Source organism: Budorcas taxicolor, chromosome X (genome assembly GCF_023091745.1).
Source record: "Budorcas taxicolor isolate Tak-1 chromosome X, Takin1.1, whole genome shotgun sequence".
Classification (NCBI taxonomy): Eukaryota; Metazoa; Chordata; class Mammalia; order Artiodactyla; family Bovidae; genus Budorcas; species Budorcas taxicolor.
In genome coordinates this window covers 11,537,716-11,565,467 of record NC_068935.1, presented here as the reverse complement: position 1 = coordinate 11,565,467, position 27,752 = coordinate 11,537,716, and the positions used below count along the sequence as shown (strand labels likewise).

General features: G+C 35.1%; 1 protein-coding gene across 1 annotated transcript in view; it reads left to right on the top strand.

The window, feature by feature from the left end:
- Positions 1-27,752, top strand: part of NRK (Nik related kinase) — a 122,339-nt gene that overhangs the window by 68,773 nt on the left and 25,814 nt on the right. Inside the window, exons 8-19 of the mRNA XM_052663616.1 lie at positions 2,358-2,488; positions 4,356-4,410; positions 6,913-6,991; positions 8,056-8,231; positions 9,811-9,874; positions 10,289-11,456; positions 13,459-13,566; positions 16,793-16,860; positions 18,659-18,753; positions 21,269-21,366; positions 22,613-22,974; positions 24,503-24,839. Of these exons, the coding sequence (XP_052519576.1) occupies positions 2,358-2,488; positions 4,356-4,410; positions 6,913-6,991; positions 8,056-8,231; positions 9,811-9,874; positions 10,289-11,456; positions 13,459-13,566; positions 16,793-16,860; positions 18,659-18,753; positions 21,269-21,366; positions 22,613-22,974; positions 24,503-24,839 (2,741 nt within the window). The remainder of the gene's footprint in view (positions 1-2,357; positions 2,489-4,355; positions 4,411-6,912; positions 6,992-8,055; positions 8,232-9,810; positions 9,875-10,288; positions 11,457-13,458; positions 13,567-16,792; positions 16,861-18,658; positions 18,754-21,268; positions 21,367-22,612; positions 22,975-24,502; positions 24,840-27,752) is intronic.

The following is a 27,752-nucleotide window of genomic DNA, read 5'->3' as shown; positions in this document are numbered from 1 at the left end:
CAAATCAAATTCGGAATTAGAAATCTAGAATCCAGAGTTTCTAGCTTTCAGTTCCAGGGTTCAGAATGGTATAATTAATTGAAAGTAATTATTATATTGTCTCACAGGCACACAGGGAACAATATGTTGTGCTCTTTAATGTTTAAAATAAATATTGTTGGTGGATTTCTAAATAATATCATATAAATAATGTCAGCACTATTTAATGGCAGATGACCTCATTGATATAGAACATAAAATCACTGGCATCAAATCCTGTATTTAATCATATCAATTCTTTCCTACCATATCTGTGTGTGTGTGTGTGTGTGTGTGTGTGTGTTTATTAGTCACTCAGCTGTGTCCAACTCTTCGCAACCCCATGGAGTATAGCCCACCAGACTCCTCTGTCCTTGGGATTCTCTAGGCAAGAATGCTGGAACAGGTTGCCATTTCCTTCTCCAGGGGATTTGCCTGACCCAAGGATCAAACCCAGGTCTTCTGCATTGCAGGCAGACTCTTTACCGTCTGAGCCACCAGGGGCTTCCCTACCATATCTCTAGCATGATCTTAAGATCATTCCCATTTTTCCTGCCAAATAAATATAACCAGAATAGAGTTTTTGTTCCTTCACTAAGAATGCTTTTCACTGAATATTTGTGGAAGAAGCATGTGGTAATAATTGTTCCTGCAGTAAGTTAAAAGTAATTTGAAGTAAATGTATTGTTCTTTTGTGTCTAAAAGCTAAAAAGCTAGAAACAGAATTTTAAGACACTGTGTTAAAATACACGAGGGTCATTTGGATCTCACAGTGAAATGTGCAGCATGGATATAGTATGTCACACAGCTACATTCTGTGTTCACATGTGGCAGTGTTCCCATATATTTGGGTCAAGTTGCTAGCCAACCCTATCATCTGCATCACAGAAGAGAAATTGTAAGTAAGCGAAAAGCCTCTGAAAAAGCTGTCACAAAGTCCCTGCACTAAAGATCATGTACTCGACTCTGTAGGAGAGACCTTTTAGCACTGGATTAAAATTTTTCAGGCTTCTTATCTCTATATAACCCTTAGACATTGGTTTCTAGATTTCTTAGATCCCACAATATTTTTAAATGACAAGTTATAAGGAGAAGGTTGAAGAAGCAAAACCCAAAGGGAGTAACAGAAAGGAGAGAGACTGGACAATGACTATATTGCAGTCGCAACTGATCAATAACCCTCATATTCTGGTCCCGAAGTCAGTAAGGAAAAATGAATGATGCCACTGGTGGGATCTCATCCCTACTTTTAATTTCAGCTTTTCTTTTTTCCCGTTTTCTTCCATTTATCACTCTTTTCTTCCAGTCTTTGCTCATTTCCTTTTCTTCTTTGAATGTCATATATAAGCTTATGGCCTTCATAGATATTTCTTGGCCCTTAAAGTTGGCCCTCAGGGGTGGTGAGAATGCTGAACTCTGATGTAACCTATTCTCAAAAAAAAAAAAAAGTATCTAGATAATGAGATTGTGCAACACCCAATGATTTTCATGTATTATGGACATTGTGTTGACACTGTTTTTATTAGTCCTTCCTTTAACACTGCCTTAAACTCTTAACTTTTTAATTTTTCTTTTCTTTTCCTAAGTTCTTTAAACTACTTTTCAGTCAGGGTTGTTAGCCATCCTCTAGATTCCTGGAAACCACTCTAAATTAGAAAATCTACTTCATTTTTCATCCATGTTTTATTTTTTCTGGACTAAATAACCCCAGTCTACTTTAGCCTTTTTTTCTGTCTGTTTCTGAGGATACCATACTAAATATTTTCATATAATATATCCCACAGATGAATAGAAGACTGAACTTTAATAGTCTAAGCTGAGATATGGATACCACACTAAATATTTGCATCTGATTCAGAAGATCTGTAGAAGAACTTAAACTAAATTTTAGCATAAATTTATTTTTCTTTATTAGTGTAGTAGGACTTTCTAACATCATGAGTGAGACTTCCTAATAAAGTACTAATAAGTTTTTGATTTCTTAGATGTTGCTTATAGTGCTGGTCTTCTTCCAGCTTGGTGGCAGGTCCAAACACTACATATGTTATCACTTCAGAGGTTTAGGGTATACTGATGGAACTTTATTTTTAATATTCATGGTAAACATTCAGCCAAACCTACTGTAGATTTATAATAGCACTGCTGAATCTCTTTCCAACATAAATACCAGCAAAAGCCTATTTCCCAGTGTTACTGGAGTAGACTTCATGGTAAAGTTTGCTGGGCTGGAATGAAAATCTGTTATCCATTGTGGCTTTTGTATTGGCTTTCCAAGTTAAAGCAATAACTTATTGAGCTTTTTGTTACTCATTAATTATTTTGACAAATGAATTTTGCAGTGGATTTTGGAGTGAGTGCCCAGGTGAGCAGAATTAATGGGAGGAGAAATAGCTTCATTGGGACACCATACTGGATGGCACCTGAAGTGATTGACTGTGATGAGGACCCCAGACGCTCCTATGATTACAGAGTAAGTGTAAAGATTCAGATAGTAGGAGACAAAATTTGTAAAGGACTTTTGACTTTTTATTTTAAATTATGAAATAAAAGAATAAAAACCACTACTTAAATAGGAAGTACCAGCCACTATTGCTATATGTGGTTTGATGATGTGTGTAAAAATAATATTTTCTAAGAATGTAGGCAAAGTAGACCATTGGGAGTTATCCATATTTGAGGAAGAATGTCTAGTTCATCTTGCTTACAACTTCTTGGTAAAGAATATTATATTATGTGGCTTTATATGGAAATTTAACTTCCAGGGACAGACTGCTTTATACACTTAAAACTGAATAAATGTAAAGCCAATTATTAATCCCCACAGTAACTTAGCTCCAAAGAGAAAAAAAATAATAATTTGATTACTCAGGGTAATGGAGAAAGTCCTTGGCATGGTTCAGCTCCAAACCACAGAAAATCAGTGGAATAGACAGATTAAGTAACAATTTATGCTATTTATTAAAATTTCCACTGAAGCTGCAATTTGGACAATATACATCTATGTACACATTTTTAAAATTTGGTATGGAAAGAAAACACCCCATTTGCTATAGACTGGAAAAACCACACTCACTCTCCACATCATAACTCATCCAAACAATTCATTGTGGTTTCGTTGTGTGGAACCTAGGACTCAATACTCAAAGTTGATTAATTCAAATTTCATCTCTTTTCCTTTTCCCTTAAATGCCCTCTGCTTGATTTGCAAGCAGATCTGTTGAGAGCCAATGCTATTAGGAGCTATGGAGACAATGGAAGTATAATGCTCTTTAAGTGACTTGCTGTAACAATAATGCTTTAATAGCTGTACAGTTTTTGGCAGTCTTCCAAGGACTTTCACCCATATTAATTATACATTTTAAATTTTCAGTCTCACATAACTTAAAGAATACTTAAACTTATATCATCACAACAACTCTTTGAAGCTAAGACATCTATAAGCAGGTATTTTAATAATTCAGTTAACTTGTTTAGGAGTCATTACGCCAAACAGTGCACTTCTAGCCCTGTGCCCTTTCTGCATTCTAAAAAACAAAGTACAGTTAACAGTAGTGAAGATCATTTCCTAGAGCCTCCTAAAATGTATAATTTTCTAGAATTATCATTCTGTCCTCAGTTTCCTGTATTCAAGGAACTCCTGAAAGTGCTTATGTATATAGTATTTCATTTCATATTTATGCTAGTTCTATAACATGGGTCCTATTATTATCATCTCTATTTTGAGAGTGAAAAAAAGAAAGTGTTAGTCACTCAGTCATGTGTGACTCTTTGCGACCCCATGGACTGTAGCCTGCCAGGCTCCTCTGTCCATGGAATTCTCTAGGTAAGAATACTTGAGTAAGTAGCCATTCCCTTCTCCAGGGGGTCTTCCTGACCCAGGGATCAAACCCATGTCGCCTGTGTTTCCTGCATTGCAGACAGGTTCCTTACCATGTGAGCCACCAGGGAAGCCCTAATTTACATAGGGTAAAATTGAGGTACAAAGTGTTAAATCTTTTACCTAAGATCTGACTTCTTTAGAGCTAGTAGTATGTGATTGGACTTCTTTACAACAAATTCCTTTTGGTATTTCAGTTAAGGTAACAATAGCAATACATCCAAGATGAATTTTCCTTTCACTGAATCCCCACCCATATCAACTTGTGTAGTACAGTACTGGCTGGTCATAGGGTCAGATAACATCTTCCTATAACATCAGTCTATAATGAAGAAAACCCATAAAATGGCTGTGGCATTGGTACCTCCCCTCAGCCAAAGATTGTTTAGAGATTCTAAATACTATCTGTTTCCCACTTTTAAGTGACTTTTTTTTTTTTTGGTCATCTTTTCCTTTGCAGAGTGATGTGTGGTCTGTGGGAATCACTGCTATTGAAATGGCCGAAGGGGCTCCTCGTGAGTAATAATATTTGATGTTGGTTAAAAGTTATGGAAACATGCTGTACAAATCTGCCACTTGTACCAGTCAGCTTGTACTTATCACATAGGTGCCACACCACGTGCCAAACTGTAAATGATGGTCTTCCCCAGTTATGAAATGCCATAGTCAGAATGGCCAGATATGTCTGTAAGAAGAGTTTTTATTTTTCTCTGTTAAGATATCTTATTTTAGGCTGATTGAGTATTGACTCAATTTAGCCTCAGTAACATTTGGTCATGATAGTAATAACCAAACAGAATCTAAAGGTGTTCCAGTACATATTCACTGATGAAATATTTAGGTTCCTGAACAGTTACACTTATATACTTCAGACTGTGCCAGTTAAGAAAATCCACCAGTAGTTCCTTTTAATTGAGCCAATCCTCAACAATATTGAGAAGGAAGCTTTTTTCCCCACTTTGGAGTCAGTCCAGCTATCATTGGTGCCTTCCGTGCTCCTACCAGCCACTCCATTGCCCCTCCTTGTTCAATAGGCTCCATTTTCTCTTTTTTCCCCCTCCCTCTCTTCATTGAAGTAACCTGTCAGCAGTCTATTCTCTCAGGTTACTACTGCTTTCTGGTAGGAAAGTAAAAGTGGAATGTGAACTTGAGTGTAAATGATTCATAACCAGCAAATGTATAATCCCATAAACAGGGCATATTTGCTGTTCTCAATACCTAAATCCAAGAATATAAGTGATAAACACATTCATAGTATTTATGAGAAGTGAGAGAAATGCCTGAAGTGTGTATGTCAGGGGTCAGGGCTTGCAACTGCCTGGCTTTTCCCTCTCCAAGCAGATCCTGTAGGTTCCCATGTGCCTATGTGCTTCATCTGTACAATATCTACTGGTTTAGCACTGTGTTTCATGGCTAATGGGAGTAATTTCAAGGAGTAGAAATAGTGGTATTATAATTGTTAAGAATCTCTGGTGTCCCTTGGAATATCAAGAATTTCTGGTGTCCCTTGGAATATGACATATCACAGAATGGGCATGGGTTAAAGCTAGGTCAGGTATGGAGATCAGGTCACTGCACCTTCTATTAATTTATATAAAGCTTGACCTTTGAACAATGGCCTTTATATTATTCTAATGAAATTACCCTGGGGACTTTCTTTATACTACTATGAGAGGCCAATTTGGCACTGAAGATTTTTTTTTTTTTGAGATATATTTTGGGAGAGGAAGGATTCCTCTAAAGAGTTATTAATATCAAATTGTCCTCACATGAATGACACACTTTTAGTATTAGGTGAAATTTACACTATGGCTTCTCCTTTGGGGAATTATTGCACTGCCAGTTTTCTTTAATCAAAACACAAGAGGAAATAAGTAAAGTGAGACACATATTTAAATACTTATTGAAAAGCCAATTCCCAAGCCAATGAGGTAATGAATTTATATACCACATATTGGAATAGGCTTTTCTTTGTATGGTTGTGTTTCTGAAAAAGAGAATGAAAGTCTAGTAATTTTGCACAGAATTGAGGTGCCAGATAGTTAAAATCTTTCTTATAATATCAATAGCTAATATTTATTAAGTGCTTACTCTGTGCCAGACACTTTTATAGGTATGTTGCCATTTAATCCTCATAGCAACTCTTTGAAGGAATTCTTGATATATTTCCTGTTTTTAAGATGAATTAACCAAAGCACAGAGAGGTAAGTAATTTGCCCAAGGTCACAAAGGTGGAATTAGGATTTGAACACAGATGATCTAATCTAGAGGGTGTGTTAATAGTTGTGTGTGCGTGCTAAGTCACTTCAGTCGTGTCTGACTCTTTGCAACACTATGGACTGTAGCCCAACAGGGTCCTCTGTCCATGAGAATTCTCCAGGCAAGAATACTTGAATGGGTTGCCATGCCCTCATCTAGGAGATGTTCCAGACCCAGGGATCGAACCCATGTCTCTTATGTCTCCTGCATTGGCAGGCGGGTTCTTTACCACTAGTGCCACCTAGGAGGCCCCTTCTTAATAGTTACATCGTATCTACTTCTTTTCCTAGGACTGTTAGCTTCCAAACCAGATTATTCTCATCTTTTTAGACTACTAAATCATTGTTTGCATATTCTTATGCATAGTTACCAGTATGGTTGACTTTTCAGCCTATAATTACATATTCCAGTTTTGCAACTGGGGAGGATACCGGCAGTACACAAGCACAAAAGAGTACTTGACTCCACTATTTTTGGCTTCTCTAGATATAAATCATCAATCACACATTTCAAAATTTTAACCTTGTGTAATTGATTATTATTTGTCCCACTTGGAAATAGTGAAGCTTTAGTATCTTATATAATGGACAGCTTGTATTAAAGTCAGCTTTTCCTCTAACTACCTTCTTTCATGTCTATTCTTCGGTGTCTATTCAACATGATATGTGAAAGAACACTGAGAATCCCCTCTGGAATTAGGAGTTTGTTCTGTAGTTACCTTTCTTACTCATTCTAAACTTATCTATTTTCCTTTGCAGCCCTGTGTAACCTTCAACCTTTGGAAGCCTTATTTGTTATTTTGCGAGAATCTGCTCCCAAAGTCAAATCCAGTGGATGGTAAAGATGAATGACTTAATCTTTTAAACACATTAACTTGATATTTTTATATAGCAAAGAAGTTTTAATTCATTTGATCAGTCCTGTTTCCACATCCTTATTGGACAATATTTCCTAAAAACGGATACCTTAAGGAGTCTAAATGAGTACTATTCATTAAGAGCTAGCTAGCCAAATAGAAATAATACTCTCCATGGTAGATTATCATGACAGTACTGTCCTGGCATTAGTGACGTATTCAGTTTTATCTCCTGTAATGGGCTGGACCAATGGAAGCCTTTTGTGAAGTTTCTCACTGAGCTTACATAGGCAGTCAGTGATTGTGATGTATAGCCCAGTCGTTTGACCCATAAAACTAAACATCCATAGAACCTAAAGAGGACTTGTTCTCTCAGAGTGCTACAGCCCAACTAAACTTAAAAATCTTTCTTCCTGAAGTTTTTGGAACTAGTAAGTGAAGTTCTTGCTTATTCTCAGTATATATTACTTGCCCTGGTAAAAGTGGTTACTATGATTCAGTTGCTGACATTCTTCCTTGTGATTAAATTTAACCCTTCCCACAGATTCAGGCTTTCTGGTCACATCTGTTTCCATGGGCCATTTTATAAGATTAATCAGTCCTGGTGACATTAACACCCTTTTCTGGACCATTACATGGACAGCTTTAGAGCTCAAAGTGCACATAGTCAAGCAAAACACTCAGGCTTCAAAATATGACTACTGTGGGATGACCAGTCTGGTCTCATGGTCTGCATAAATCACATCAACCACTTAATTGCCATCCCACCACTCACCTTTTTACCACGCAAATTCTTCTGAACTCACTGAAGTTTCTACTATTATTTGGGTAGAAAATATCATTGACTCCAGCCTCTTCTGAGGCTTGAATGGCATTGCTGTGTAATGTACATTGTCAAGCTATAGGATATCTGGTTATTGAAAAGACTATTACAGCTAAGACAACTCTCTCCAAAAATATGACCTTCAGAGTGGCATGTGGGTGGAGGTGGGAGGTGTGGAATACCTGAGAATGCTCTTTTACCTCTTTGATTCATTTCTTTTAGGTCCCGCAAGTTCCATGATTTCATGGAAAAGTGCATGATAAAAAATTTCCTATTTCGTCCTACTTCTGCAAACATGCTTCATCACCCATTTGTTCGGAATATAAAAAATGAAGGACATGTTGTTGAGTCATTAAAGAAGCATCTTACTGGAATCATTAAAAAGAGACAGAAAAAAGGTAGGATATGTAAATCTTCATTTTACTGGAGTAAATATTCAAATGAGGGAAATTTTTCTTATTTTTTTAGGAAAAATAATATTTAAGAATTAAGTTGAAATTAAGGTCTGAGACCTTTTCACATTTAGCTTTTCCACAAATATGCCATGTGCATTTAATTCATTATCTCTTACCTGATCATATATATATATATATATATATATACATACACACATAAGATTATAAATTTTTGCTAGTTCAACTAGCATGCCTTCATATTTACAAAGGCCTTTGAAAGCCTCAAGAAGAATTTTATGATGTGCTAATTTTATTTTAAGAAAACTAACTGGAGAAATAAACACAAGATAATGAAATCTGTATCTTATTGTTCTTTCTCATTGTTAACTCCAATTAGATAAATGGATTTATAATTAATCACTTATTGACTGCTACTTTTGATGCAGTATCAGTGAACTGCACATAGTTGGTTTTATGTATTAATCTCCAACTTTAAGATGTAATTAACAAAGCACAATTTATGCAAATAAAATTAAGCTTCTAGATATTAATGCCAAAAATGACAGGATGATTATTCATCAAATCCAGAGGAAACTACTTAGAAAGTTCCAACTTTATAGGTTATATGGCAAATTTTGCATTTAGTTTAGGGCACCATATGCAGAGTTGAGTGATAATGGAATGGAAAGTGGGGAGCCTGAAAAAGATAGCAGGCATTCTCAGATGCACTATAGGATTGACTGCCGCCTATCTTCTTCCATCTACATAACTATACATATCTTATTTTTGAGTGAGAAGCAGAAGGAATTAATGTATTTAACCATGGTAGAGAATTTATTGGACCAGTATCATCATAAAAGTTGACCAATCTCAGAATGGGTACCACATCTAGTTGAGAATTCACTAATTTCCAGAGTTGCAAAATTTCCAAAATGTAATCTGCAGGAAAAGTCACATTTGTATAGAAATTGATGGATAATGTCAATATAGTTGTCCTAAACTTTTTAGTATAGGAAATTCAAAAGAAAACTCTTTTGTCTATAAGTGTCTGTATTTCAGTGCAGCACAGGTGACAGGAAAGATGCCAAACATTTTCACTGTGTTAGTTGTAAAAACCGGAATTTAGATTTTTGCCTTCTCATTGAAAGGACCAAAGATCCCGATCCTCATTTTCAAGATCCTCATTAAAAGGACCAAAGATAGGTGTGGGCCCAAACCATAAAGTCCTTCCATCCGTAGTACATACCTGTAAGCCATGCTCACCAACCATCTGGAGTTTCTCTTTGTCCCTTTGTCCCTTTACCTTTTTCAATTTTTTCTCTTTAGAATTGCAGCAATCAGATTGCTATTTTTTTTCCTATACAGAGAGAAATTAGTCTCTGTGGAATAACTGTGCTACAAAAGGAGGCCTAGGAAGAAGGATATTGTCTACACCACCAGTAGATGTGATGTGAAGGGTTACAGCCCTCTTGTTCTTGTAAATTCACTCAGCATCCTGAGCAGTAAAGGGTGCAAATTGACTAAGGTGGATTTATTAATTTCTGTTGATTATTATGCGTTATTTTTTTCTATTTCATAAAAGGAATACCTCTGATCTTTGAAAGAGAAGAAGCTATTAAGGAGCAGTATACCATGAGAAGATTCAGGTGCGTTAGATAACTTACATATATAATTTGATGTTAGCAGTTCATGTAAGACAGTTGATCCCATATTGTTGTGTTTAACTCAGAGAAACTTAATCCTTTCTGATAAAATAAAACAGATCTCTATTTTCAAGAGATATTTGAATGGAAATGTTGAGGAAAAAAATTTATTACTACTCAAAGAGTCCTTAATTTCTGATGATAGAATGATCAACTAGATTATCAGGCCATTAATATTGAATATATTGCTAATGTAAAGACTTTCAGACATTACAGGAATGATTCAAAAAATATATAGTGGAAGTATCTTTATTGCAGAAAAATGTTCATCTTTTAAAAATAAAGCATCTCCCCTGAATGACATCACTCTACTGACAACACTAATTGTATGGCAACCATTTGTACTTTTATTTCTAGGGGACCTTCTTGTACTCATGAGCTTCTGAGACTGCCTACCAGCAGTAGATGCAGACCACTTAGAGTCCTGCATGGAGAACCCTCTCAACCAAGGTGGTTACCTGACCGAGAAGAGCCACAGGTTCAGGCCCTTCAGCATCTCCAGGGAGCTGCCAGGGTGTTCATGCCACTACAGGCTCAGAACGGTACACCTAGGCCTCTACAGGGGCAAGCCCAGGCACCTCAGCAACTACAAGGGGCTGCACGGATGTTCATGCCACTACAGGCTCAGGTGAAGGCTAAGGCATCTATGCCCCTTCAGATGCAGATGAAGGCACCTCCACGACCACAGAGGACAGCCTGCATGTTTATGCCACCACAGGCTCAGGTGAAGGCCCCTAGGCCTCAACAGGTACAGGCCCAGGTATCCAAAAAGCAGCAGGCTCAAGGCCAACCCCAGGCATCAGGAGAGCCCCAGGATCTGGATCAGGTGCCAGAGGAATTTCAGAGGCAAGATCGGGTGCCTGAACAACAGCAAAGACACGGCCGGGTCCCTGAACAACACCAGAGGCAGAATCACATACCTGAACAGCCGCGGCAGCCGAATGGGGCACCTGAACAGCCAGAGGTACAGGAACAGGCTGCAGAGCCTACACAGGCAGAGGTGGAGGCAGAGGAGCCCGAGTCATTACGAGTCCATGCCCAAGTGTTCCTGCCCCTGCTGTCACAGAACCACCACGTGCTGTTGCCGCTCCATTTGGATACTCAGGTGCTCATTCCAGTAGAGGGGCAAATCGAATGGTCACCTCAAGCACAAGCCTGGGCTCTAGACCCCACACAGGCAGTTGGCTCAGTTCAAGCACTCATAGAGGGCCTATCAAGAGACTTACTTCGAGCACCAAACGCACATAACTCAAAGCCGCTTGGTCCACTGCAAATCCTGATGGAAAACCTGGCATCAGACATGTTTTACTCTCAACCAGAACAAGCACGGAAGAAAAAATCAAAAGTTTCTAGTCTAAGGCAGGCATTGGCAAAAAGACTATCACCAAAGAGGTTTCGGGCAAAGCTGTCAAGGAGACCTGAAGTGTTTGAGCTCTCAGATTTAGAAGCCCATAGGCAAAGGCGCCAATGCAGATGGGAGGATATCTTTAATCAGCATGAGGAAGAACTGAGACAAGTTGCAAATGTAAGGGTTTTTGATATTTTTCCTAAGTCAAATATGCAGAGAAAATATGCTAGGTCATACTCAGGTGATCCCTCTGTAAAAGCAAATGAAATAAATGTTCATTGTGTCTCAGAGAAGATTAAATAATTTGGGTTTCAAGTAAATTATCCTGAAATTTCCAAATAATTGTGACTAAATTTGAGAAAGAAAGATTTGTTTGAATGATCCAGTTATTTGCTTAATATCTCTTTAGTGATATAGCTTTCATTATTAGTTGATTTTCTACCTATTATTTCCTTAACCAACATCATATACACACTTAAAGGTACTATTTTGGATTTTTAAAAATTACTTTCATAGGTCAAAATTGAAAATATAATTCATTAAAATAAACACAACAATTCAGTTTTGTTCCTCTAATCTCTAAGTACGTTTATTTTGCTCTTTCCTCCCATAGAATGCTAAACATACTATTTAAGAGAATTGCACTAGTTTTTGTACTTTAGGATGTTAAAGGTTAAACATTTTGTACATGCTTACCATAAGTATGACTTGTCTCACTTGTTTTCCACCCATTTTACATCAATGAAGTACCTGCATAGAACATGGCACAAGTTACAAATTCAAGTTAATAAAACTTCATTCTTCAAAATTCTCTAATATAAATAGATATATAGATAATTTGGCTGGAGTTGGTGGATTCAGTCTGGCAAATCTAATCTGTTAGTGAAGGGTTTGTGGGCTTCATAAGCAAATTAAAGAGGTCAAAAATACCAGGAGAGCAGTCGTTTTGTAATACTTCACAGTATCTGTTTATATAAAAGGAATCATTGTGAAGATCCTAAATTAAACCCTGCTCTCAACATCCACTTATCTAATAATAATTAATGTAGTTATTACAAATCAGCCTTGTCTGAATGTCTCAGTAAGGGAGTGTTTGGTTTGTGGCCATTGTGTTAATTGAGCAAATGCTGTTTCCCAGACATGTTTAACATGAGAAAAGGTAAAAGCAACAAGAGAAGCAAGACCCAAAAGGGGAAATGATTGTCTAGTCCCCCAAATCTGACAGATAAGAAGCAAAAGAAGCCAAATAGAGAAGGAATTGCAAGAGTGCAAAGTGCTAATATTTGCCAGACATTAAGCAATCTAAAATGCTAATGACTATTCCCAATGAGCCCTAGTAACAATTGCATTTTTAAAAAAGACTTTTATGCATTCCTGCAAGACTCATGGTATTAGTAGCATAACATATTACTTATTCTCTTTCAGTGTTTTAAATATTTATGTAAGAAGCCATTCTAAAATGGAAAAAAAGTCACTAAATAATAGCTACTAATCCTAGTACTAAATCCTACTAAACCTAGGATCTTGTATAGATATTCCTGGCTTTATGTGTAACTGTCAAGGGAAATACAAAGAAAAAGAAAATTCTTGTTGTTGTAATCAAGTCATAGGTCTTTCAAAATACCTGAAAATTTATTAGAATTTAAAGATGTATGTGTGATTTCAACTCACTAGAAAGAAAGACAACACATTTCCATTATTCCCTTTGTGTTGAAGAAATGCCGATTGGCTTAAATGGGAAAACAGAAACTTGCCTAAACTCTTAGGACTCAAAAAGAAATATTTGCACTGCTGTATTGCAGATCTTCCATTGCTCAGGAGGACCAAACTTTGTAATTATAACCACTCATTAAATGTTAGATTTAGAGTTTTGGGTTCATGAGTTAAGCTTTAGACCAGAGATTTTTAACCTGGGTCTAATAAAGTGAGCTGCATGTGGTCAAAAATCCCTAAAATATATGAAGAGACATGTGTCTTTCTATATGCATTTTTCTACAAAGAATCTGTAGCATTACTCAGATGCTGAAAGGGATGCAGAACCAAAAACTACTAGAAACTACATTTAAATGTTTGAATATTGAAAAATTGTTTTTTAATTGAACAGTAAGATGATGATAATTGCTCCTATAATTTACAGTTTAACAGCAAGTAAGATATTTATTTTCCTTTTTGTTTCAAGGACAAAGAAGATGAATCATCAGATAATGATGAAGCATTTCATTCGATTCAGGCTGAAGTCCAGATAGAACCATTGCAGCCATACATTCCAGATCCTAAAGAAGATGAGGTAAGTCTCTCAATATGAGTTACTGTGACACTAATAAGTACATGGAACAATGGTTCTTAACTTTTTTGTCTCAAAATCTCTTTATACTCTTAAACACTGAAAACCCCCAAAAAAGCTTTTGTTTACTCAGATCATGTCATTGAATATATAGTGTATTATAAATTAAAACCAAAAATTTAAAATATCTATCACTTTGCTTAAAAAGTAATAAAACTATTAGATGTTAATATAAGAAGCAAATTTTAGTGAAATAACAATTCTTCATCTTGCTTAATAAGAAACAGCTGGATTCTCATATCTGCTTCTGCATTCAATCTGTTACCATATGTTGTTTGAAAAGAAAATGTGAAAGTGTTAGTCACTCAGTTGTGTCTGACTGTTTGCGGCTCCATGGACTGTAGCCTGCCAGGTTACTCTGTCCGTGGGATTCTCCAGGCAAGAATGCTAGAATGGGTAGCCATTCCCTTCTCCAGGGGATCTTCCCAACCCAGGGATGAAACTCAGGTCTCCCGCACTGCAGGCAGGCTTTTTACACTCTGGGCCACCAAGGAAGCCTGAAAGATAGACTAACACCTGAGTGGGGACATGAACCCCAGGCCATCAGATTAAATGTCTGATGCTCTGCTGACAGCCATCCAGGCCAACTGTTGAAGTATGTGAGTAAAAGCTAGCTTCTCACATATTTGTGATTGAACAGGGAGAATTTCCATAGATTTTTCAGATAATTGTGCATATTCTTTGATAATACACCACAACTAGAGAAGTGGAGTCTAAAACCATATCAGTGAGATTTTGCATATTCAGTAATATTAAAATCCATCTAATTAGCTATGAATAGATGTTTTGTTCATACACAATTTTATATCTTCATGCATTGATCAGTTGGAAAATATTGGTTCACTGTGTATGTGGTTCTTTCCAAATATGCATTTTATTTCACAACACCAAAAATAGCATTAGTTAATATCATCAATTTTATCATAAAATTGTTGAGTATTGATAAGCTGTCAAGTGCACAGTGATAGATGAGTCTAAAATTTTACTTTGTTATTGAAAGCTCAGTTTTATCATTGTTAACAAATAACATCAATTGTTTTTTCCTTGATTTGACAGGCTTACTTCATTGATTTTAAGTAAACTGCCTGCCAGATACCCAAGTTGAACAATCAGTTTGTCTCCTCAGTCATTCTTTTAAGTAAAAATATTGCCCATGAAAAATTCAGTAGTTCAGCTTATATCTCTTTCTGAGATGTAGATTATGACAGGGTCTGGCTCATTTTAACCTATCGTTTATTTTCTTAGATTTATGGGAATAATCGTGTCAGTCCTGGTGTCCAGATTGACTTTTGTTTTCACACGTTTTTTAATAACTATTTAGCACATGGTATTGGTGAGGAGTGTGGACAAGGTCCTGTCATTATAGACAGCATTCCTTATAGCTATTAGTAGCTATCTAAAACTTTTTTGGTCACTAAGTGCAGACAGGTGGATTAGTGAAGAACTCAGACATTCTTGTTTTATTAATAGTGAGTCATTGCTACTCTTAATCAGGACAAGCACCCAAGATCACTATCTACTTCTTTCAAGATACTTCACAGTAGTCTATTATGATGTATGCCATGGACACTTATCCTTTTTAAATATGTTATTTCTGATAATAACAGTCTCTTGAAATGAATAACAGAGCACTGCTTTATCAATACTAGTTAGTGGCAGATAGAACGTATGCTGGATTGTATTATTTAATTACAAGAGGCAATATGTCCCCCTCTCTGCCATATTAAATGATAACTTTACTCTTAGCCCGGATGACAATTATTACATAAGCATGATACATTAAGCCCAAAATATAACGAGCTGTATAAGATTTGTTTGGAATACATCATTTGCCTTAATATATGCCATTCTTACTAATCATTTTCTTCTCCCCAATTTTCAGAAAAAATACAGTCTATTCATATTAGTCATTAGCCTTTCTTATTATTGACCTTTATCTAATTTTGGCCTCTGGTTAACTAGTTTCAATAAACTTTCAGAGATTAGCTTCATGAACCAAGAGGCCTGGACGGAGTCAGTATGATGCCAGTTATCTGAATCAAAAGTGGAAACAGTCAGTCAGATGCTTGTCTTGCATACTGCCAAACATCTGGTTGTACTGGAAAACGTTCATTAGCAAAACATGTGAATGATTGACAACATTTTTCATTTCTAATCTATCTGTTGGAGTATAAAGAAAACCTCGATAGGTTGCTACATAAGAGGAAAAAAATAGCATAGTAAGATTAATATAGTTTCTAGAAACTAGAATGATTTCATCAGCATGAAAATACTAAATTTATTTTTCATTGTAACACTGAATTTTCCTTTCTAAAGAATCTACTGTGCCTGCCTGTTGAATGTCAGAATGACCTATTTGAGGGGGGTAGTTAAAAACTATTTTGAGTAGAAACCTGGAGATAAAAAATTAAATGAGGCAAGGCAACACTTCATGGCCCTATATACTAAAGTTGGCAGAAAGTAAATCTGTACCACAGATGGAAGTGGGCTCATTATATGTGCTCTGTCTCAAGTCTTTTGCGCTATTAGATGAATGAATAATTGATAAAATAAAATTAATTTGTTTAGAATTGAAAAGTGTTTCAAACACTGATTATGAGATGATAAAAGGACGTACTTCCTTAAAGATTAAACACTTTAAACTCTTGAGACATTTGAATAATGTATGTGTGTATGTTACAACTTTTGAAAATTTAGTATTAGCTTAGAAGGGTAAGTGGGTGAAAAATTTGAATTTCAATTCTGGGCAAGAAGTTTGAACTTGATATAAAAAGTAATATGATAACATAAAAGGAACATTAAATTATCAGGCAGGAGGCCTACCGTCTGATTAAAGATATTCTTTGACTTGGTGTAAATCCTTGGAAAAGTCATTTTCCATCTCCAGGATATAGATTCCTCAATAATAATATGAGCGTGTTTGACTATATGATCTCCATAATCTGTTGTTATACTAAAATTCAAGGCTATATTCAAAGATTTTGGTTAAGCAGTTCTAATGTCATACTGTAAGTAATTAGGAAAATATGATTTATTTATGAAAATCAGATTGTATAAGTTGGGTTTTTAAGAAAATATCTCTATGTGAAGAATGACATTTTCCCATAAATTAGTAACTCAAAAAATTTATGATTGCGAATTCTACTGAAGTTTTGCATTTTATCTCAAGGTTCAAGAGAGATCTGCTTCTATGCCTTACAACCAGGATCGTGTACATCGTGTCAAGTTCTCTTCAAGGTATGTATCTCTGATTTCTATATTCAGATTACGCTGATTTACTATCATATGGAATATTAATGCTTATTTATTTGACACTAAGTTCTATGTAAATTCAAAATTAAAATATTAGTGACAACATAGTCATCAATGACATCACTGGCCCACGTTTAAAACCCCGAAACTGCAACAATCCATTAACTAGATCTTTCATATTTGAATATACTGCAATCTCAGTGTTATTTAGTTTGATGATTAGCTGGTAAGATTCACAATTTAATAGAAGGATCAACAGTGAATTCTTGAAAAGCTTTCAATTAGTAATTTACAATAAAAAGATGTGATATTTTAGTGTATCAGGTATACTTCAATTACATATTTTATCATGTAGTACATCATGTAGTACATGATAAAACACACATACAATTGATAACCTCAGCAGCTAATGCCACAGAATGGGCAAACCTGAAATGACCTATAAGGAAAATCAAATCTAAAACTCAATATTATATCATTATTTTATACCAATCACTGTAATTTTTCACTCTGTACTATCGATAATAATCACTAATTTTCAAAGTCATGTTTCATATTTTAGATGTTGTATGCCATGTGTTATGTTTGACTGCTAAATTTTAATATAGGTGTTCCTTGAAAATCATACCCCCTCCAACTCCCAACTCATACTAGAGAGAACTTAGCCTATATTCATTCACTCAATCATTCCGTGAATACTTACTGTATTCAAGATTCTGCACAGTATGGTCAGATGGCATAGAGCTGATAGTATTTAGTATGTATATTCCTGTCTTATTATTTTTTTAAAACACTCATGAATTTATGTCATTTAGATTTAACTGGTAGAAAGAAATCTTGAAAAACTTTAAAGCAAAATTGGGAGCTTTCCCTTACTATGCATTCAGTGAATGAGTTGTCATGATCCTTCTGACAACAAAGGAGGAGAAATCAGTTTAGTTTTTGTGTATCTGTTTTGGTATCATGGGTATAATATAAAATCAGTATGACTATTAAATTGTTAAACATGGGGTATATAAAAATTCAATATTGCTTTTAAACTGGTTTTGGTTGTTTTTTTATCACTAAAAGGTTTTTGAGTTTATGTATAGCAAATATATTTACTTTAGATATGGTTACATTTATGAAACAAATTTAACTGAATCTTGAGTCTTTTCTGAAATTCAGGGTCGTAGAAAAGACTCTTATCTGTTCCAGGCCTAAATCAGTAATCAAAGTACTTCCTATATAGAAATTTCAAAGCAACTGTAAAATTTAGTAATGCTTGTCCAAAGAAACTTTCTAAATATTCCCTGAATTTGAATCCTGAAAACCAAAGTGTCCTATCTATCTATTTATTCATGTATCTAATGCAGGCTGACTTTAAGAATCACAAATTCCAAGCATTTGGAATAAGGATGGTAATAGTAGAATATTTAAAATAACTTAGCTTTTTATCATGTTAAAATCCTCACATACACTATAAATTTCTGATTATTGCTGTTTCACCTAGGTAATGATAAAGTCTGAATATTAGTTTAAAGAAACTTTATAGAAATTTTTAGAAATAAACATATGTGAAGGAAACATATACTTGTATGGAGACAGTTTTTTTATATTTAGAAATTGTTTCTCTTTTCTAGATAAAATAATAGATTTGCAGAAATTGGAAAATATTACTTAAGCTCTACTTTCAGTTTGATATATACCCATATACTTAAAAGTTTGTTGGTCTTGATGTTGAGTTATACATTCCCTTTTTGAATGTTAGGACATGGCACATGCTTTTCTGTCTTTTCATTAGTGTTCCTCAGCGGTCTCTTTTGGAACAAGCTCAGAAGCCCATTGACATCAGACAAAGGAGTTCGCAAAATCCTCAAAATTGCCCAGCAGCATCAGGTGATTCAAAGCACAAAGTTTAAACAGTCAAAATGGAGTTAATGTTTAACAGTTTATTTTGCAAAAGTCAAGAAAGAATTTCAAGAAGGAATGAATCAATAGTGTCAGGGAGGCCAAGTAGGATGAAGACCAAGTCATTGGATTTGGCAGTCCTTTGAGAAATGGAGAGTAATTTTGATGACCTTTGAGAAATGGAGAGTAATTTTTCTAAAGTTTCTTTTTTCAGTTGGGTAGTAGTTAAGAATGTGCCTAGGGAGGTGGAGGGTTGGAGTTCAGCTTTAGTTTCTATACCATGTGTGAAAAATATGGGAAAGGAACTTGAGAAAGGCCTCTCTAACAGGCTAAAATTTATAGACAATCTTTAGAATATTGAAATATTAGATGGACTAGTTGTGGGCATGTGTTTTATTTATCAGTTTGTTATTTTACCTCCTCAAAGTAAAACATATACAGTATCTCATAAATGTTAAAAATTAATATAGTTACTCAAAAAAGATTAATAAAATCATAGAAAATAGCTTCACAAACTGTGATATGAATTTCAAATAAATATTTTATGATGTACTTTTGGGAGAGTTTAAATGTATTATAGATTTATGAAATATCAGTATAAACAAAGTCAAAATTATGCCTTGGAACATAAAATCTGGCACTATCTACTTTTAAGTAATTCAGGTAACTTAAACATGGGGAAAATGCCTGACTGAGTCCCCAGGTCACCTGTAAAAATATAGCATATAGATTTTATTGAAATGTTAATACTTAAATGAATATATAGGTATACTGTATGAAAATCAGATACTCAAAGACCTGAATTTTTAAAGGTCATTCTTCTTCTTAGGAAACTCAGATAGTGATGTACTTTCTTTAAATAAGAGTGTCCCCTCATGCAGAAATATTATCTTGTGAGAAATAAGACAAGCCTATGTGAAGAGAAACTTTAGCAATTTTTTTCCCTCAGAATCTTTCTGGTTTGGCCAGGGTTAATTTGCTAATACTAAAGAAGCAACTAAAAATTGAAGATTTATTCATATTGTATATATTGAAATAAGGAAATTCTGGACTAGGCCCCAAAGCAGTTATGAACAGTGGTGGGAGAGAGAAAGGGAGAGTATCTATGTAGACAATAGCTAAGGTTCTTTTCAGCTCTAAAATTCTATTATTTTATTGTGTGTGCTACATAGATGATTTGAAGTTCCTATGATATTACATACCTCATAATACAGGAAATCAGAAAACCTTACAACAAATTTGCCTCAAAATCTCAAACATTTACCCAAACTTCTTACCTAGCCTAATGACACACCAAAACACTTGCAAGAAAATAGTTTTCTGCAGAAAGGTAATAAACTGCAAAGGTATAACAGTGTCAGAAGGCATGAACACAAATTGTAAGATGTGTGCAGTATAATATCCTCAAAAGATAGTAATATTTTCAAATACATGCTTTTTGGAGTTGTAGTGTCAATATTTTGGCTATATAAATATCAAAGCTGCAAATAAAAGAGAGAGAATACTATTTGTCTTCAAAATCCAAGCACCCAAAAACAATAAATAGGGACTTGAAGGTCCCCTTAGTGAAGCTTTTTCTAAGTAAACTCACCCAGATCTGCTGATCTTTGAATCTAAATATTCTCACCCTGTTTTAACCACAGATGTTATTTACTATACCACAAACCTTAATATAAAAAATCCAGACTTCTAATCTGGACAGATTTGCATTTTAAATGGAAATGTTTACACTGTAAAATTGAACTGTGTGTTGTGATACAGCTAGCAAAATGTGGCTGTTAAAATTAAAACTAAAATGAAAATGAAGTTAAATTTAGAATTCAACCCCCCAGATACACTGGCCATATTTCAAGTGCTCAAATGCTATGTGTGGATAGTAGCTAATGTATTGGACAGTGCAGATACTGAACATTTCTGTTACTGCAGAAAGTTGTATTGCAGAGTGCCTCTATAGAAAGGCTCACAGCTTTATAAAAAGGGCTAAGATGTGTCACTTTTCAGTTGTTCATGTCTCAACTGTATTGCAGTACTTGAAGATATATCTGAGTGGAAATTGGGGGATTAAGACTGAAGAGTCAACTCTCCTCTTGAAATTTTTGTTTAAACTATCATCTTCTATACACCGTTGGGCTCTTTTTCTACTGGTTATTAGGGGAGGCCAGAAATACCACCAGCCCTTACTGTTCTTGATGCATTCTCTTCTTCTCATGGGACTATCTGCATACCAGTCTTACTATGCACCTTTTTACACAAAAATATTCAGCAAGTATATATTTAATATTAAAAACAAGAAAGCCATGTAGGTCTAACAGAACAAACTTTGAGTCTCTCTCTACCTGTGAAAACAGAACATAGGATCTTGGCCCCCTAAGAATTTATCAAGTGATCTCTCCTGAATGGAAAGAGGCTACAAGAATACCAAGAGATTGAAGTGGTTCGCTATAAAAATGAAGATAATGGTTGTGATTACCACTGTTACTAATGTCTTTTTGGCATTCTACAGAATCTTCTTCTGAGGAAGCAAGTCCTGTGGTCAGGAGGAGGTCCCAGTCATCACCACCTTATTCTACCATTGATCAGAGTTTGCTGGTTGATATTCATGTAGGTTTCCATCTTAACTCTTAACATATTTATGTTTGTTCTCTTTAATCTTCAATTTCTTTTGACTTATGTATTTTCATCTTCATTTGAGGGAAAGGTTAAAGCATTGAGTTTTTAAATTAATCTTTCAAATATAGATTTCTATTGGTATGTCAGCATGCAGAATATGAAATCTAGAAATGATATTTGATATGTAAAAACATTTAATTGATCATAAAATATTTTATTTTCACATTCTAATATCAGAATATATTTGAGAAAGAGGAGATAAAAAAAGCTGCTTGTAGAAGCATTAGCTCAAATTAAGAAGTACAGTTTAAATGCTTATTTTTGTCTAATATCATTTCTTAGAAGATGAGGCAATACATAAAAATTAAAAAAATAGTGAAAAATGAAATGCCGTCTAATTTCACAAATAAAAAGGCCTTCTAATTATTTATGATTTAATGCTTTCAGATTATTCTGTTTTATTCTTGTAATTACCTCTACCCTACTATACATACAACCCTTTCAGATTGCTCAGAGATTGCTTATAGGACATTATGTGTATATGTGTGTGTGTGTGTGTGTGTGTGTGTGTGTGTGTTAGTCACTCAGCTGTGTCCAACTCTTTGTGACCATGTGGACTGTAGTCCATGGGATTTTATAGGCAAGAATATTGGAGTGGGTTGCCAATTCCTTCTCCAGGGGATTTTCCCAACCCAGGGATTGAACCTGGGTCTTCTTCATTGCAGGTAGATTTTTTTTAAGGTGGATTTATGTTTGTTTGCTTCTTAGAAGTGTTTGCATTACTTTAAGATAATCTATGTTGTATAAAACTAGAGTGGAGAAATTAACACATCAATTTTAAGAGCTATGTATTAATCCCAATATCAACGGATAAAACAAAAGGAAAATAGTGACACTCTTCTGTAGAGTGTCAAATCATCTGTCTTCTTCTCCAACACCAAAACACTCTTCTCCAAAACAAAACTAGAATGTCTAGTTCTCAGCAGGTAAGTAGAGCTAATTAAAAACAAAGTGAGTAAATTTTGCCCTGTGTGATCTAGAAAGGCCATTAAGGATCACAGCCTGAGGTTTGGGTTTTGGTGGCTCATCCTTAAAAAAATGTTGGCTCTACCTAATGAGTGAACATCTTCATTTCAGTTGAAAATATATTTTAAAATATTGTCAGCTTGGAAGCTTTCCAATCTAGAAGAAAATGAAAGGCTACTAGAGACTACATTAACCTTTCTTGTGCACACAGGTTCCAGATGGATTTAAAGTAGGAAAAATATCACCTCCGGTTTACTTGACAAATGAATGGGTAGGCTATAATGCACTATCTGAAATCTTCCGGAATGACTGGTTAACTCCTGCACCTGTTGTTCAGCCACCTGAAGAGGATGGTGATTATGTTGAGCTTTATGATGCTGGTGCTGATACTGATGGTGATGATGATTCTAATGATGCTTATGAAGATAGTTATGACCATGACAATGGCAGTGATGAGTTGAATGACCAGGTTGATCAGGCTAATGTTGTTGGTGAAGACCATGATGATGATGACAATGATGAGGTTATTGATGACAAAGGCAATAATCCTGATGATGCTTCTAACTGGCCAAGGTTGGTTTTCTTGGATTACTTGCATTGTCCATGTTTTATAATTTCAGAACAATTTGTATCTTTGGTTTACCTTTAAAATTTATCACCAGGAGGGTGAATGAATTACATTTGCATATTGGTAAATGGTTGATTTTCAATAATAGATTTTTGAATTATTTTATTAAAAATTATTTTAATGCAAAACACTTAATTTTGCATTTCTTTTAATATTATATTTTATTAACACTCAACTCTTTATTAAGTTCTTTATAACTGGCATTATCTGGGTGTTTCTCTTAAAATTAATGCTACTAATCATTCTACCCTGTAAAATACAATGAGTGTGATAAATGGGGTGACAAATTAAGTAGTGTGCTTCTTAATAATTATAAGTTGAAGCCCTGATGTTTAGGGCTTTAGAGAACAAAGCCTCTAAATTTGTTGAGCAAATGTGATACTCACTTGATAGTTTTAAGCTCCAACTTACTAACATCCTTGAGACTCTGAAAACTGCCGTAACTAAATTCAATGCTCATTCAGTTTTATCTTCTTATAGAGTAGCTACTCAAAGTGATAATATTTAGTGAAGTATTGTTTTTGGCATACCACCAGTTCTTTGCTATATATATAGTTACTTGGTCCTGCTTTATAAACAGCCAATGTGTTCTTATTTTAAATTTGCTTATGGTTTGTATTTAAACTGCTCTTAAAGATGATTCATTAACATAGTATATTTTTGTATTTTTAGAAAAATAACAGTGGGAAAATTGTTTGCTTTATAATATTGAAATTCATATTTTGTTTTGTTAATTTTCAACTGTTACTGGGGCTTTATATGACAGAACAGACTACAGAGTATTCAACATTTTTCCTTTTTTTTACCAACTAAGAAAACTACCAGGAATTCTAATCTCAAATTCATTTGCTTTTAGAATTATCATAGTTACTTATTTATGTATTCTCTTATGCAAAAGATTATTGAGACATTTTGCTAAGCTTGGTGGTCCTAGCAAGTAATTAAGTGACTGTATTAACTAAATGAGATCTATGTTACTGAGCTTCCTGGTGATAGTAGTAGAAAAATCAATGAAAATCTGTTGCAGAATGGATGATACACATGTTAGAAGATCAAGGCATGTGTTTAAATTAACATAAGTTACATATAAGAAATATTCAAATATGTTGTGATTGAGCCAAAAATATGGGCTTGATCATTCATGTGGCTGTGAAGTTGCTAATGTATGAAATAGTCTATGATTTAAGAAAAAATCATATTATTGCTGCTAACCTAATATATGTTCCTAACACATCCTTTTCCATCTGTCATGCAAATTTAGCCAGGGAGTTGAAAGCGACTATGATAATTCAGTATTAAGATTGACAGGACATAGGGGCATTTTTCATATCTATATCATACCAGTAGTGTTCACATAGAACAAAAACATTTCTGGAGATGATACATATGTGTTAGTCAACCTAATTTTGTTTCACTTGTTGACATTTATTTTCGTTGGGTGACTTTCTATCATTAATTGAATCTTGTTATCAGGCCAAGCTGTGGCAGAGGCAGAAGCTACAAGCAAGATGGTAAAGATGGAAGTGATAGAGGAGAAGGATCTTTCAGCAGCTATGGAAGTCAGAGAGCTAATAGAAGCCATGGAGGAAGTGCAGCCCGTGGGGACGGTGCAGCCATTGGAGACCATGAAGAACACAGAGCGAATGTAGGCAGTGGAAGAAGAGGCAAGGAGAGTAATGGAAATGAGGGAGTCAGTGGAACCAATGAAGAAAGTGAAGCCCAAGAACTGAATGGAGGAGAAAATTGCTCAGAGACAGATGATCCAATATTGGAGAGACCAGCATTCCAGGAATTTGAACATCAACTAGAGGTAATACACCATTTGAAAAGGAGAATGAATTCATCTCTTTGTAAATACGTTTATTCATGTGATATGTCATATTTCCAGCCACTACAAATATATTTTAAACTTCTATTCCAAAGTCTTAAACATTTTAAATTATATCTATAGATACATCTTCATTTCTTCTAATTTGGATGCTTCCTATTTTCTTCTAAGAACAAAAATATCTTCTTTGTCCTCTTTTATTACTCAGATCATATGCTTGAGATCAGTTCAGTTCAGTCACTCAATCATGTCCAACTCTTTGCGACCCCATGGACTGCAGCACACCAGGCTTCCCTGTCTATTACCAACTCTCAGAGCTTACTCAAACTCATATCCATCAAGTCGGTGATGTCATGCAACCTTCTCATCCTCTGTTGTCCCCTCCTCCTCTTGCCTTCAATCTTTCCCAGCATCAGGGTCTTTGAGTCAGTTCTTCACATCAGATGGCCAAAGTATTAGAGTTTCAGCTTCAGCATCAGTCCTTCCAATCAATATTCAGGACTGATTCCTTTAGGATTGACCAGTTTGATCTTGCAGTCCAAGGGACTCTCAAGAGTCTTCTCCAACACCACAGTTCAAAAGCATCAATTCTTCAGCGTTCAGCTTTCTTTATGATCCAACTCTCATATCCATACACAACTACTGGAAAAACCATAGCTTTGACTAGATGGACTTTTGTTGGCAAGTAATGTCTCTGCTTTTCAATATGCTGTCAAGATTGGTCATAGTTTTTCTTCCAAGGAGCAAGCATCTTTTAATTTCATTGCTGCAGTCACCATCTACAATGATTTTTGAGCCCAAGAAAATGGTCTGTCACTGTTTCCATTATTTCCCCATCTATTTGCCATGAAGTGATGGGACCAGATGCCATGATCTTAGTTTTTTGAATGTTGAGTTTTAAGCCAGATTTTTCACCCCCCTCCTTCACATTCATCAAGAGGAAATGGCAAATGGAGAAGGGAATGAAGAAGGAAATGGAGAAGGAAAAATGGAGAACTCCATGAACAGTATGCTTGGGATAGTGTCTCTTAATACATACATTTTTTCTGGGAGAAAAATTTTTTATTGTGATAGAATAAATTTTTTATTGTGATAGAATACACATAACAGAAAGTTTCACATTTTAACTATTTTTAAGTGTACAGTTCAATGGAGTTAAGTACATTCACAATTTTGTGCAACCATTAATACTATTAATTTCTGGAGATTTTTTATCACCTCAACCAATTAACTCCCCATTATCCTCCCAAGTTCCCAATGACCTCCATTCTACTTTTGTATAGGTACCTTATATGAGCAGAATCATACAATATTTGTCTTTTTCTGTCTGTCTCAGCATAAAATTTTCAAGGTTCATCCATTTAGCATCATATATCAGAATTTCCTTCCTTTTTAAGGCTTGATAAATAGTATGAATATATCACATTTTGTTTATCCATTTGTCTTTTGATAGACACTTGAGTCATTTTCATCTTTGGCTGCTGTGAACATTGCTATACAAGTATCTGTTGTTGGAGCTGCAGTTTTTAGTTCTTTGATCTGTATACCTAGGAATGGAATTATTAGCTTGTATTTTAACTTTTTGAGGAACTGTTAACACAGACAATTTAAACGGAAGTAAAGTACCGTGTTTAGACAATGATTTTGACATTCAAAAAACATTTACTGACTTTATAGATAAGTTTAAAAATACTCAAGTAGCCTCACAGATGGTAGATAAATAGGAATTATCCCAGAGATTTCTTGAAACATGTGCTGTTTGAAATAGTTCTTGGCAAATGTGGAGTATTGGATATCTGAACAGAGCTGAGATTACAGACAGAAGAATTATCATGCCAATTTACTTCCCCGGCCCATTGTCCTATCATACAAACTAACTTAGAAGATGCCTTGCTCTTTCATGAATTAATGACCCTATGCCAGCAATTTTCTCTGTCTATATGGCTTCCCCTTACCTCTTCTCTGCTTTTGAACTAGTCATCCTTCATGACCCAACTCATGCTATGTTTAATCCATCCTTGACAACTGTTCTTCACCTACTCATCCAGTCCCAGGGTCCAACCTCAGGCTTGGTTTATGGTAGGCATACAATAATTATGGTAAGGAATCAAGGAAGAATCAATAAAATTAGAAATGAAAATGGAGAAATCACAACAGACACAGAAATACAAAGGATAATAAGAGACTACTATCAGCAACTATATGACAATAAAATGGACAACTTGGAAGAAATGGACGAATTCCTAGAAAAGTATAACCTTCCAAAACTGAACCAGGAAAAATAGAAAATCTTAACAAACTTATCACAAGCACGGAAATCGAAACTATAATCCAAAATCTTCCAACAAACAAAAGCCCAGGACCAGATGGTTTCACAGCTGAATTTTACCAAAACTTTAGAGACGAGCTAACACCTATCCTACTCAAACTCTTCTAGAATTGCAGAGGAAGGTAAACTACCAAACTCATTCTGTGAGGCCACCATCACCCTAATACCAAAACCAGACAAAGATGCCAAAACAAGAAAACTACAGGCCAATATCGCTGAAGAACAGAGATGCAAAAATCCTCAACAAAATTCTAGCAGACAGAATCCAACAACATATTAAAAAAAAATCATGCATCATGACCAGGGATGCAAAGATTCTTCAATATTTGCAAATCAATCAATGTGATACACCACATTAACACACTGAAAGGAAAAAAACATATGATGATCTCAATAGATGCAGAAAAAGCCTTTGACAAAATTCAACATCCATCTATGATTTAAAAAAAAAAATACCCTTCAGAAAGCAGGGCCAGAAGGAACATACCTCAACATAATAAAAGCCATATATGATAAACCCACAGCAAACATTGTCCTCAGTGGTGAAAAATTGGAAGCATTTCTCC